Below are 14,575 nucleotides of genomic sequence, written 5' to 3' on the forward strand. Positions count from 1 at the left end.
GCGGCATGTGGGATCTTCCCAGACCAGGTCACGAACCCATGTCCCCTGTATCGGCAGGCGGACTCTCAACCACTGCGCCACCAGGGAAGCCCACATCAAGATCTTTTTTGACCCACACCCTAGAGAAATGGAAATAAAACCAAAAATAAACAAATGGGCCTAATGAAACTTAAAAGCTTTTGCCCAGCAAAGGAAACCACAAACAAGACGAAAAGACAACCCTCAGAATTGGAGAAAATATTTGCAAACAATGTAACTGACAAAGGATTAATCTCCAAAATATATAAGTAGCTCATGCAGCTGAATATGGAAAAACCAAAAACCCAATCCAAAAATGGGCAGAAGACCTAAACAGACATTTCTCCAAAGAAGATATACAGATTGCCAACAAACACATGAAAAGATGCTCGACATCACTAATCATTAGAGAAATGCAAATCAAAACTACAGTGAGGTATCACCTCACACTGGTCAGAGTGGCCATCACCAAAAAATCTACAAACAATAAATGCTGGAGAGGTTGTGGAGAAAAAGGAATCCTCTTGCGCTGTTGGTGGGAATGTAAATTGATACAGCCACTACGAAGAACAGTATGGAAGTTCCTTAAAAAACTAAAAATAGAACTACCATTGACCCAGCAATCCCACTACTGGGCAGATGCCCTGAGAAAACCACAATTCAAAAAGAGACATGTGCCACAATGTTCACGGTAGCACTATTTACAATAGCCAGGACATGGGAGCAACCTAAGTGTTCATCAACAGATGAATGGATAAAGAAGATGTGGCACATATATACAATGGAAAATTACTCAAGCATAAAAAGAAAAGAAATTGAGTTATTTGTAGTGAGGTGGATGGACCTAGAGTCTGTCATACAGAGTGAGTTAAGTCAGAAAGAGAAAAACAAATACCGTATGCTAACACATATATATGGAATCTAAAAAAAAAAAAAAGGTTCTGAAGAACCTAGCGTCAGGACAGGAATAAAGATGCAGACATAGAGAATGGACTTGAGGACACGGGGAAGGGGAAGGGTAAGCTGGGACAAAGTGAGAGAGTAGCACTGACATATATATACTACGAAATGTAAAACAGATAGCTAGTGGGAAGCAGCTGCATAGCACACGGAGATCATCTCAGTGCTTTGTGACCACCTAAAGGGGTGGGATAGGGAGGGTGGAAGGGAGACACAAGAGGGAGGGGATATAGGGATATACGTATGCACATAGCTGATTCACTTTGTAATACAGCAGAAAGTAACACACCATTGTAAAGCAATTATACTCCAACAAAGATATTAAAAAAAAAGCTATCTATAAATATACTATCACTGCTTTTCATTACCATGAAGAAAGATTAAATAAGATTATAAGAAAAATAGTTTTAGACTCTACCTGTAACTATTTTCATACCAGTCAACATTGCATTCTCCATTTAAGAATTTTTTTTAAATGGCAGTAATCATTTTAATTGAATACCAAAATTCTTTAACCTTGGATTCTTAGTAAAAATTAAAACTTAATTAAAAACATTTAAATGTTTTAAGTTTACAAACACGGTAATTTTACATATTAGATTAGATTAAATTGATAAAACATCAAAATCCTTCACCTTTATATAGCTTAAATGTAAGTAAGATAGGGATAAAAATATTTGAATGCTTGAAGAGATATAAGAACTTTCAGTTAAAAATAATGTATTTGACATGCCCTCTTAACTCCTCTCACTCCAGGACCCCATTAAAGGATAGTAAAGGGATTTTAAAGCCATAAACCCAGCAGAATAAAGAGAATGGAAGAAAATTCAGAAGCAGATGAATGAGAAGTGACAGACTTAACAATCTTGAGAAAATTGTATCTTAAGCCAACAGTCAAAAAACTTGTTGAATTAATGAACATCCAAAGGTTGTTGTAATAATAAAGTTACTTAAAGATTTTTACACTAAGAAATAAAGTCAAATGTAAAAATTACATTTGCAAGTTTATAGAATCTCAGCCTCAAACTGAAAGGTTCTCTTTGACTGAAATTAATTAATAGATTGGAGTAGCAGTGGTTGGAGAAAGGGAGCTCCTGGCAGGGAACTAACATTCACGAACCAGAGTCACTATACAGAGCTTTATATGGAGCTTTATAACCTAGAGTTTTATTTTGTAGGAAAAGAAAATCATAATATACAAACCAACATGTTATTATGTGCTGCAATAAGTCAAAAAAATTAACTTAGACCATATGACATGACAGCTCATTTGACACACATCACAGGAAGCTAAAAAGTCACTCATTAAGCCAAATATTTTAAATATATTTACTATTCAAAATCATCATAGAATAAACTGTTCAAAGAAATAGTATTTCTCCTTCCCTCAGGCCAGACTGCATCCATCTCTTTTTAGCTTCCTCTGCCGCCAGTCTTTCTCCGTTCTAAGCCATTTCCCACAATTTCTCCAGTATCATCTTCCTGAAATATAAACCTGACCATGACACTCCTCTGATTAAAAACTTTTATGCCTTCTGATGTTTAAAGGGTAAAGTCCAAACTCCAGAACAAGACACTCAAAGCCTTTTTTTTTTTGGCCACACTGCACGGCTTGTGGGATCTTAGTTCCCTGACCAGGGATCGAACCTGGGCCCACAACACTGAAATCGCCGAGCCCTAACCACTAGACTACCAGGAAATTCCTTCTCAAAGCCTTTTATAATCTGACCACAAGCTACCTCTGCAATCACTTTTCATGTTCTGCCACATTTCTTTCTACACCATAGGCTAAATTATCCACCATTTTCTCAACACTGCACATATGCTCTTTCACACCCTATGCTTTTGCACATGCTGTTCTGTAATGCCCTAAATCTCTAATCTGTTCATCCTTAAAAACCTAGTGCAAATGTCCCCTCATCCAACAAGTTTTCCCTCAAATCCTAAGGCTGACTAAATCAGTCTTTCACTTTACTACAGTTCTGTAACAGTGCTGTAGCACAAATTGGCCTACCATTTATTACTTATTTTCTTCTAACCAGTATGAACTGTGATCTCCATCGTTATTTCCAGAGAACTTCATTACTTACTTAACAGCAAGTAAATTTTGAATAAATGTTTGTTAACTGAAAAAATTTCAGGTATATAGTATTTTAAACTATGACTTCTATTTATGACCTTCTAACACTGAGTTTCAGTTAAGGTTAACAGAAACATAATTCCCACCAACCCCACAGTGAAAATTCCTCTTTGATCTCTGGTGGGTAGCAACATGGAAAGAATAAGATTAGCTTTGCTAGCTAGAAAGCAGAGCATTCAGAAACTTTAAATTTGCTCAGTGAAGGGCTAATACAGAAGCAAAGTACTACAGTAAATAAAGCATGATCTCTTGAGCCAGAATATTTGGGTTCAAAGTCAGGTCACTAGCTGAGTGTCCTTGGGTAAATCTCTTAATCTCATGACAATTTCGCTATCCATAAAACAGTGATGATAACAACAAATATGTTACAGTATAAAGCAAGGCCTCCAGAGTCAGTAAATCCCTTAACCTCTCTGGTGACAATTTCCCTACCTGTTAAAGAAGATTTAAACTGGTGGATAAACTCAGAGAGTTTTAAGGCGTAAATAAGGGCAGGCATGTGAAAGTATTATTTAAACAAAAGCTATCATCAAATGTAAATAGTTTTCATAAGCCTTAGCAACTATGGTAAATGTAAAGATTATAGCTAGGAGGAAGGTATGGGGAGGGATGCTAAGGGTAATAACCAGGCTCCACACCAGCTCACGCTGGCTGCTGCAGTTCCAACACCAACTTCTCCTGAAAGAAGTAGTTTCTATTCCAAAATCAACACTTATAGAGGTTCAGATAGAAGGCAAACATTTTTTGGAGGGATAGGAGAAGATATGCATTTATTCATAAAACATTTATTGAACATCCACTGTGTGCCCAGCACTAGTATTGACAGCTCAAGTCTACTGTTCTAATTAGTGACTACACTATCTTGAGTGTATGTTTTCATAAAGATGAAAACACAAGAAAAGTCAATTTCTTATCCAAGTTAACTACAGAGCTAACTGCTAGCTTTATACTCACACAAGAACACTGACCTTTCAACTCCAGCTACATGGAACTTGTAACTATTAATAGTATGCAGAGATTTAATCTATAAGAGTAGGTACATTAACCTACAAGTTTCACAAGAATTTTTTTTAAATGAAACATACTCACCCAAGGCAGGGTATCCAAGGTAAAATCGATCTGCTCCCAACCATCCAAGAAAAAGAGACAGTGCAACCGCCACCTTGTATGAATAGCCATTTCTGCACAGAATTGGAACATGAATGTCACATTCATATATTTCCAACATGTAAACATTTTAGAAAATAAAACTGTTAATTATTATTATTTGTTAACTGGTTCATTCATCCACTCAATTAATGCTTTTTGGGTGGCTACTGAGTGCCAGGCACTATCTTAGGCTATTGGAATATATTAACGAACAACAGAGACAAACATCCCTGAGGCCTAAAGAGCTTATAATCTAGAGTAAGTGACTTAACCATGCCATACCTCTGAGGGAAGAGTTCCAGCCAAAAATATCGCTGTTGCAAAGGCAGCATACCTGACAGTGCAGCAGGAGTGGAGTAAAAGAGGGGAAGAATAGTAGGAGACGAGGTCAGAGAGATAACAGGGGGCAAAGAAGGCAAATCACACAAGGCCTTGAATATTATCATTAAGTAAAAACTCTGTCTTTTACTCTGAGAGATATGTGAAACTACTGCAGAGGTAAGTAGAGGTGTGGAGTGTGATCTGATTTAGATTTTAAAATAATCACTCTAGCTGCTGTGCTGAAGATGGACTGTAGGGGAGCATTTGTGAGCTATTGTCACAATAATGTACAACAAACCTTTCCATATCAAGCAGAGAAGAAACCATGAAGGAGCTAACAGTGAGGAAGAAGTAAAACCAAAAGAGTGTGGTATCTTGGAAAGTCAAGTGAAGACAGTGTATTAAGAACAGAGTGATCAACTGTGCCGAATGTGACTGATGAATGACATAAGAATGCCTGAGAATTTACTACTAAATTTAACCAAGAGGAGATCTTTAGTGACCTCAGCAAGAGCAATTCTGGTAATGATGAGGGCAAAAGACAGAACAGAACAGGCTTAAGAAAGACTGGGAGGGCCATAGTGGTACCTGTGACTCTACTCTCCCCCACAGCACACCCAAACCTGGCTCCTTCCCCCCATTCCCCCTTCCCTCACCGCTACAGCAGTGCCCACAACCCAGGCAACCCCACATATGGCAGAGGCACCCGCCACCTCAAGGCACCAGTAACCCCAGAGGAACAAGCAGTGATGATGAGGGCACTGACGACATCTCTGGCAAAGGTGATGGAGGGTGGAAAGTGCCAATTCTCAAATATAGCCAGAAGCACTCAGGTAAGAGAAACTAAGCTATAACTTATGCTATAGCGCCACCTACTGAAAAACAAAAGAAAGGACTCTAATTACCAACCTGTTGAACTGTTAGAATCAAAGTAAATAAAGGTTTACCTAAATAAGAAAGGTATTCACTACTTCAAACGTGCCAGCAAAGGAACAACTCACCAAGCACTATGAAAAAACACAGTAACACAGTATCAGAAAAAGAAAATGACAGTTCTCCAGAAACTAAAGTCACAGAAGACTGTGGTCTAACTGACAGAGAATTCAAAACAGGTATCAGAAAGAAACTCAACAAGCTATATGTAAGAAAACAGAAAAGACGGTTCAGTGAACTAAGGAATAAAATTAATGAACAGAAGGAATACTTTATCAAAGAGATTGAAACACTAAAAAAGAACCAAACAGAAGTTATGGAGCTGAAGAACTCAATAAACAACATGAAGAACAGCATTAGAAACTGTTGGAAATAGAGTAGAACACATGGAAGAGAGAATTAGCGAACTCAAAGACAGAAATTGAGAAACGATTCAGGTAAAAGAGGAGAGAGCTAAGATTTTTGTTTTAACTGAAGAAACTCTACAAGAACTATCCAACTCCATTAGAAAGGCAACATAAGGACAATGCGTATCCCAGAAAGAAAAGAGAGGAAGAAGGGAACGGAGAGCCTATTTAAGGAAATAATAGCTGAGAACTTCCGAAATCTGGGAATGGAACTAGATATACGAGCCCATGAAGCTAACAGAACACCTACTTATCTCAAAACAAGAAGACCTTCTCCAAGACACATCATATTAAAATTGTCAAAAGTCAATGACAAAGAAAGAATTTTACAGGCAGCCAGGAAAGAAGAAAAAAAAGAAGAAGACAATAACCTACAAAGGTACCCACATGAGGCTATCAGCAGATTTCTCAGCAGAAACTCTACAGGCCAGAAGAGAGTTGAATGACAAACTCAGAATATTGAAAGATTAAAACTGTCAGCCAAGAATACTCTATACAGCAAAGGTATCATTCAGACAGAAAGGAGAAATAAAGGCATTCCCAGACAAACAAAAGTTGAGGAGTTTATCACCACTAGACCTGCCTAACAAGAAATGTTGAAAGCAGCTCTTCTACCTGAAATGAAAAGGCAAAAGTACACAAAACACTGAGTAAGGTAATAAATAGACAGAATCAGAAAATTGCAACTGTATATCAGAATAGGTTGTTAAACACTTAATTACAGCAAAGGTTAAAGGGTGGGAAAAAAAGCACTAAAAATAACTACAGCTATGTCAATTTGGTAACAAACTCACAGCATTTTGTGTTGAGACATACTTGTGACAACAAAAACATAAAAGGAGAAGAGGAAAAGGATGAAACCTGTAGAGGCATATTAGGATAAGATACTACCAGCAGAAAAAGGACTATTTTATATTTAAAACATTTATACAAACCTCAGGATAACAAAACAAAAATCTAGTGCAGAGACACAAAACATAAAAAAAGATAAAACTAAGAAAAACATCATAGAAAACCACCAAACTAAAACAGCAGACAGAAATGCAAGGAAAAAGAAACAATGGAACTACTGAACAACCAGAAGAGAAAAGATAAAATGTCAATACCAAGTCCTCATATATCAATAATCACACTAAATGGGGACTTTCCTGGTGGTCCAGTGGTTAAGACTCCATGTTTCCACTTCAGGGGGCATGGGTTTGATCCCAGGTTGGGGAACTAAGATCATACGTGCTGCAGGGTGTGGCCAAAAAAAAAAAAAAAAAAAAAATCACAATAAATGTAAATGGACTGAATTCACCAATCAAAAGACACAGAGTGGCTGGATGGATTAAAAAATAAGACCCAACTATATGCTGCCTCCAGGAGACACATCTCAGTTCTAAAGATACATATAAGTGCAAAGTAAAGGGCTGTAAAATGATACTCTAAGCAAATGGCAGCCGAAAGAAAGCAGGTGTAGCCATACTCATATCAGACAAAACAGACTTCAAACCAAAAAAGTTAATAAGAGGCAAGGATGGACATTATATACTAATGATAAAGGGTACAACCCATCAAGAAGATATAACATTTATTAATATATATGCACCTAACAAAATAGCACCAAAATATATATAAAGCATTATTAACAGACCTAAAGGGAGAAACTGACAGCAACAGAGTAAGAATTTTAACACCCCTTGTATATCAAAAGACAGATCATCTAGACAGAAAGAGAAGACGGAAAAGTCAGTCTTAAATGAAACACTAGACCAAAGAGACTTAATAACAGATGTATGTATACAGAATATTCCATTCAAAATCTGCAGAATACACATGCTTAAGTGCACACAGAATGTTCTCAAGGATAAACCATACGCTGGGACACAAAACAAGTCTCAATAAGTTTAAGAAAACTGAAATCATATCAAGCATCTTTTCTGACCACAATGGTATGAAACTAGAAATCAATTATAAGAAGAAAACTGGAGAAATCACAAATATGTGGAAACTAAACAACACGCTACTGAACAACTAATGCATCAATGAAAAAAATTAAAGGAGAAATTTTAGGAGTACCTGAAGAGAAATGAAAATGAAAATATGAATGACATACTGAAAATCTAAGGGAAACACACTGCAAAATCAGTACTAAGAGGACAGTTTATAGAAATACAGGTCTACCTCAAGAAACACCACAAATAATGTAACCATACACCTAAAGTAACTAGAAAAAGGGGAAAAAACAAAGCCCAAAGTCAGTAGAAGGAAGGAAAACATAAAAATCAGAGTGGAAATAAATGAAATAGAGACTAAAAAGAAAATAGAAAAGATCAATGAAACTAAGAGCTGGTTCTCTGAAAAGATAAACAAAGTTGACAAACCTTCAGCTAGACTCACAACAAAAAAAAAAGACAACTCAGATAAATAAAATCAGAAATGAAAGAGAAGTTACAATGGATACCAAAGAAACATGAAGGATTATAAGTGACTACTATGAATGGCTGTATGCCAGTAAATTGGACAACTTAGAAGAAATGGATAAATTCTTAGAATCATACCACTTTCCAAGACTGAATCAGTAAGAAATAGAAAATCTGAATAGACCTATCACTAGTAAAGAGATGAAACATTAACCAAAAACCTCCCCCAAAACAAAAGTCCAGGACCAGATGGCTTCACTGGTGAATTCTACCAAACATTCAAAGATTTAATACCTATCTTTTTCAACCTCTTTCAAAAAACTGAAGAGGAGGGGACGCTTCCTAACTTATTTTGCAAAACCAGCATTACCAAAACCAGACAAGGACACCACAAGAGGAGAAAATTACAACCCAATATCTCTGATGAACACAGATGCAAACATCCCTAACAAAAGATTAGTAAACCAAATACAACAATACATTAAAAGGATTATATGCCATAATCAAATGGGATTGATTGCAGGGATGCAAGGATGATTCATCCACAAATCAATCAATGTGACACACCATATTAACAAAATGAATAAAAACCATATGATCACCTCAAAAGACTCAGAAAAACATTTGACAAGATTCAAAATCCATTTATGATAAAAACTTTCAATAAAATGAGTACAGAAGGAATGTACCTCTGCATAGTAAAGACCATATGTAACAAACCCACAGCTATCATCATATTCAACAGTGACAAATTGAAAGCTATCCCTTTAAGATCAGGAACAAGACAAGGATGCCCACTCTCATCACTCTTATTCAACATAATATTGGAAGTCCTAGCCAGAGCAATTAGGCAAGAAAAAGAAATAAAAGGCAAGAAAGGAGTAAAACTGTCACTATTTGTGGATGACATAATTTTATATCCAGAAAACCCTAAAGACTCCACCAAAAACTATTAGAAATAATAAACAAATACAGTAAAACAGCAGGGTAAAAAAATCAATATACAAAAATCTGTTGTGTTTCTATACACTAACAAACTAGCAGAAAAAGAAATTAAGAAAAGAATCCTATTTATAATTGCAACAAAAATAATAAAATACCTAGGAATAAGTTTAACCAAGGAGATCAAAGACCTGTATACTAAAAACTATAAGACATTATTGAAATAAATTGAAGAAAACACAAAGAAATGTAAAAATATCCCATGCTCATGGATTGGAAGAATTAACATTGTTAAAATACACATTACCTAAAGCAATTTACAGATTCAGTGTAATTCCTATCATACAACTCAATAAAAACAAAACAAACAACCTGATTAAAAAATGGACAGAGGATCTAAACAGACATTTTTCCATTTAAGACATGGCCAACAGGTACTTGAAAAGATGTTCAATCATCAGAGAGATGCAAATTAAAACCACAATGAGATATTACCTCACACATTAGAATGGCTATTATCATAAAAACAAGAAAAGACAAGATGTTGGAGAGGATGTGGAGAAAAGGGAACCCCCATATATTGTTGGTGGAAATGTAAATTAGAGCAGCCACTATGAAAAACAGTATGGATGGACTTCCCTGGTGGTGCAGTGGTTAAGAATCTGCCTGCCGATGCAGGGGACACAGGTTTGAGCCCGGTTTGGGAAGATCCCACATGCTGCGGAGCAACTAAGCCTGTGTGCCACAACTACTGAGCCTGCACTCTAGAGTCTGCAAGCCACAACTACTGAGCCCGTGAGCCACAACTACTGAGCCCGCGTGCCATGACTACTGAAGCCCATGCACTTAGAACCTGTGCTTCACAACAAGAGAAGCCACCGCAATGAGAAGCCCATGCACCGCAATGAAGAGTAGCCCCTGCTCGCCACAACTAGAAAAAGCCCGCGCAGCAATGAATACCCAACACAGCCAAAAATAAATAAATAAATTTATTTTTAAAAAAGAAAAGAAAAGAAAAACAGTATGAAGAAAACTACCATATGATCCAGCTATTCCACTTCTGGGTATTTATCCAAAGAATAAGAAAACACTAATTCAAAAAGATATATGCATCCCAATGTTCACTGCAGCATTATTAACAATAGCCAAGATATGGAAACAACCTAAGTGCTCACCAATGAATGAGTGGATAAAGAAGATATGGTGTATATATATATACAAGAATATTAGTCAGCCATTAAAAAAAAAAAAGACAAAATCTTACTACTTGTGACAACATGCATAGACCTTGAGGTCTATGTGCTAAGTGCCATGTGCTAAGTGAAATAAGTCAGATGGAGAAAGATAAATATGACAAATACCATATGATTTCACTCATATGTGGAATATAAAAAAAAAGTAAATGAACAACAAAAAATAACAAAAACAAACACATAGAAACTGAGAACAGACTGGTAGACACAGAGGTGAAGGGGGGTGGGAGGTAGGCGAAATGGGTAAAAGGGATCAATTGTATGATGATGGATGGAAACTAGATGTGGTGAGAAGCACCCTGCAGTGTATACAGAAGTTGAATTATAATGCACACATGAAACTTATATGTTACAAACCTATGTTAACTCAATTAAAAAAAAAGGTTGGACAAAATTAAAGCAAAGAAGTATTAGATAACTCTTTCAAGGAGTTGCTGCAAAGAGGAGTAAAGAAATAAAAAGGTAGCTGGAGTTATCATTTTAAAGTCAAATATGATTATGTCAGTCTCCTGCTTACGATCCTGTTTTTTGCATTGACTCACAATCAGGACATTTTCAGGGAGTTAGGGAAGATGGTAAACAACCCAGAGATTCTGTCTATGCATCTAATATTATAAGAACGTCAGATTTTACACTGAGGGGAGTAGTGCCCCTTCTACATTGCAATGGGTCACCAGACTAGGAGTAGAGAAATAAATTGGGAGACTTTGTAGAAACTCAAGCTATAACCTACTGGATAGTAGCAGTGGGAGAGAAAAGGAAACAAAATTAGGAAATACTAAGAAGGCAGAAGCAGCCAGAAGAAATGTGGGGAATGAGAGAATAGGAGAATGACTCCAAAAGTTTCTGCTTAAGAAAATGGGTAGAACAGCTGCATTCACTAATACAAAGGAGGAAATGATTTGAAGGAAAGGACCTTTATATAAAGATGGTGAGAGAAACCAAAGGGGTGGATGAATGAAGCAGAGAAAAGGACCAAGGACATAATCTTGGGAATATCAAGATTTAAGGAAGAAAGAAAGGAATAGGAATCAAAAGAAACAGAAGTGTGTTTTATACTGGAAGTTAAGGAAAGAAACTATTTTAAGAAAAGGGAATGCCAAATGCTGTAGAAGGATTAAGATATGGACTATAAATATCCATTTGATATAGCAACAAAGATGGCTAGCGAATTTCAGTATGGCCAAAAGCCATACTGCATTAGACTGAAAAATTCATAAAAGATAAATATTATAGAAACAAGCCTCTCAAAAATCTTGGCTGGTAAGGGGAATGAAATCAGAAAAGTAGTTACCTACATAAATAAATCATCCTAAAGGATAATCTAAAAACTGGTGGTGTAGAAGAGATTTGTCTAATTGTTTACCAAATCATTTCTCTTTTTCTCATGTACATACAACGAAACAACAGGCAGACCTTGTTTGGTGTGCTTTGCATTATTGTGCTTTACAGATAAACTGGGTTTTTTACAAGTTGAAGGTTTGTGGCAACCCTGCATCAAGCAAGTCTATCGGCACCATTTTTCCGACAGCATTATTTTAAAATTAAGGTATGGTTTTCTTAGACACAATGCTATCGCACACTTAATAGACTACATATAGTATAAACATAACTTTTATGTACACAGGGAAACCAAATGATTCATGTGACTTGCTTTATTGCACTGGTCTGCAACCAAACTCACGATATCTCTGAGATATGCCTTTGTTTACTGTAGCTAACTTTGCAGTTAAGTGCAGCCATCACTTAGTTTTGGCCAATGGAATGAGGACAGAAGTGATGTATGCCATCATTTTATGTCTGGCCAATAAAACATTCCTGCAGGGGTTTTTTCTCCACTTTCCATCTGCTGGGTGAATGGAAAGGACTCTAAGGACTAGAGGAAGCAAAGCTACAAGATGAAAGCACAAGAGCCCGCATGACTGCATGGAGCAACAATCACTCCCTTCACCCCATCCAGACCCCCAAGGCAACACAAATTGGACTATGATGTGAGTGAGAAATAACTTTTACTGTGTTAAGTCACTGAAATTCTTAAGACATTTGTTACAACAGGCTGCTCCAACTAATGCAGATGGCCAGTATAAATAGGTGTGTGAGTCGGTAACCAATCAGACATAGTTACTAGACTTCAGTTGCTGAAGAATACATTATAGAATGGCTATATCTGCAATACTGAGATGGAGTTCTAGTCAAGTATCAATATTATAAAAGGATATGCCTACAGGAGAAGGAAAATACGTAAACTGGAAAAGGGACACTCAATGAATTAAGAATTTGTCAGTGAGTCTTTACTCAGTAGCTAACTAGCAGCTGGCTGTTTGGTAGGCATGTACTGAATATCCTGATAAAGGAAAGTGATATATCAGGTTATGTTACTTTTGTGACTTATTAAAATTATCCATCAATCTAACTCCCCTTGTTCTGATTCAATGCTCATCAAGCAAATTCTATTTTGGAATTGTAGACTTTACTACAGGAGGGGAATAAGTTGGCCAGTAGACTTGGAGTATCTAGTTTCCTTGATAGTTATATTTCCTATCACAATTGAAACCAATGTCTTGTGAACATGATTAGTACAGCTCAGTTGCATTGAGCCTAACTACTCAGAGACAGTAAAAGGAAAATCAGAGTTGATTTGGAAATTAAGTGGCAGATCATTGTGGTGTGACCATTATAGGTAATATGAACCTGCAACATCCAACCTGAATGGTTAGCTGTTCTTAATGGATGATTTTCTTAGTTGTTGTATTATAACCTTGGACCAATACTTAACAAATCATTTGTCATTTGGAAACATCAATCTATAAATCTAAAAACTGACTAAACCATATCTAAGTACTTTGGAAATAATTCCCTTTAACAATTTTTACTTTACTTATGAGCAATCTTGGAACCCAAGAAGCTTAAAGTGATTGGATTACACAGCAAGATAGAATCTAAAGCCCCTCATTAACTCAGTGAAGTAGGGTCAAAAAAAAAAAAAAAAAACTCTAATAGTAATTTCTAAGAATTCTAATAGAACTTGCAGAAACAGTCAAATAGTGGTTGTTTTTTGATATAACTGCAAAATAGGTGCCATCATATAAAATGCAACAACATACAGTAAAAGATAAAAATATAATGCCAACAATTAATAAAAATGGGTAAAATTAAATCATGTTTTCAGGACAAAGCATTAACATAAGAATAAACTGTTAGCTTTACTGGAGCAAAAATAAATAGCAAACTTAAAAGTCCTTTAAACAAAGAATACTCCCAACAAAATAAAACCATTTGTCTTAATATACCAAACTAACTTTTGAATTCTGTTTAACATTACCATTTATCATCCAAACCTATTACAAATAATGAAACCAAGTTTCAAAATGCAAATGATTACTAATTAGCATTCTTTTAATACTATAGGTACACAATCCCTTATTTGCACTCGAGAAAGCCCCCAAATTTTGAAAACAGAATTTTTTCATAAGCCATTTGGTAGCAAAAACTGGCTGAACTGACATGGCATGAAGCCATTCATTCTATTTATCCCACATAGTGAACTACTGAGCTTTACTTGGTTGGTAAGCTGCATATATATATAACAATATGCACACTTAAAATAGAGATTTTCTGACAAAAGCAAAAAGGTATAAATTATATTAGTGCAGGATTCTCCTTACAAATTAACTCTTTTCCTCTTCACTCCATTCAGTCAAGATACAACATAGGCAAGTAACCTGAAAATTTAGCTTCAGTAAGGTAGGTACTTACACATTTCGGCAAGATATGGGCTTGAGAAAACCAATTTCGTTTCCAGTAAAATGTGTTTCATTGCCGCCAGAATCCTTACAAGTTATGTTAGGTGCTGGAAAACATGGAACTAAAGGCAGAAAAAGCAAAAATCCATTATTTTTTTTCTTGTGGAAAAGTATGTAATTATGTTTTTTCCTAAGGCTAGCAATACACACAAGAAAATATAATGTTAAAACAAACCACCTCCCAATATAACATGATATACTTTAATTTAGATAGGAAAAGCTACATTTTATATATATATATATA

At 36.0% G+C, this 14,575-nt stretch overlaps 1 protein-coding gene across 2 annotated transcripts in view; it reads right to left on the reverse strand.

Annotated features, from left to right (window-relative positions):
- TM2D1 (TM2 domain containing 1) overlaps positions 1–14,575 on the reverse strand; it is a 51,209-nt gene that overhangs the window by 24,681 nt on the left and 11,953 nt on the right. For both annotated transcript variants that reach the window (XM_024740412.1, XM_024740413.1), the window contains exons 3-4: positions 14,285–14,393; positions 4,208–4,299 (exon numbers count right to left, since the gene is read on the reverse strand). In XM_024740412.1, coding sequence (XP_024596180.1) covers positions 4,208–4,299; positions 14,285–14,393 — 201 coding nt within the window. The remainder of the gene's footprint in view (positions 1–4,207; positions 4,300–14,284; positions 14,394–14,575) is intronic.

Source organism: Neophocaena asiaeorientalis, unplaced genomic scaffold (genome assembly GCF_003031525.2).
Source record: "Neophocaena asiaeorientalis asiaeorientalis breed wild unplaced genomic scaffold, Neophocaena_asiaeorientalis_V1.1 scaffold581, whole genome shotgun sequence".
NCBI lineage: Eukaryota > Metazoa > Chordata > Mammalia > Artiodactyla > Phocoenidae > Neophocaena > Neophocaena asiaeorientalis.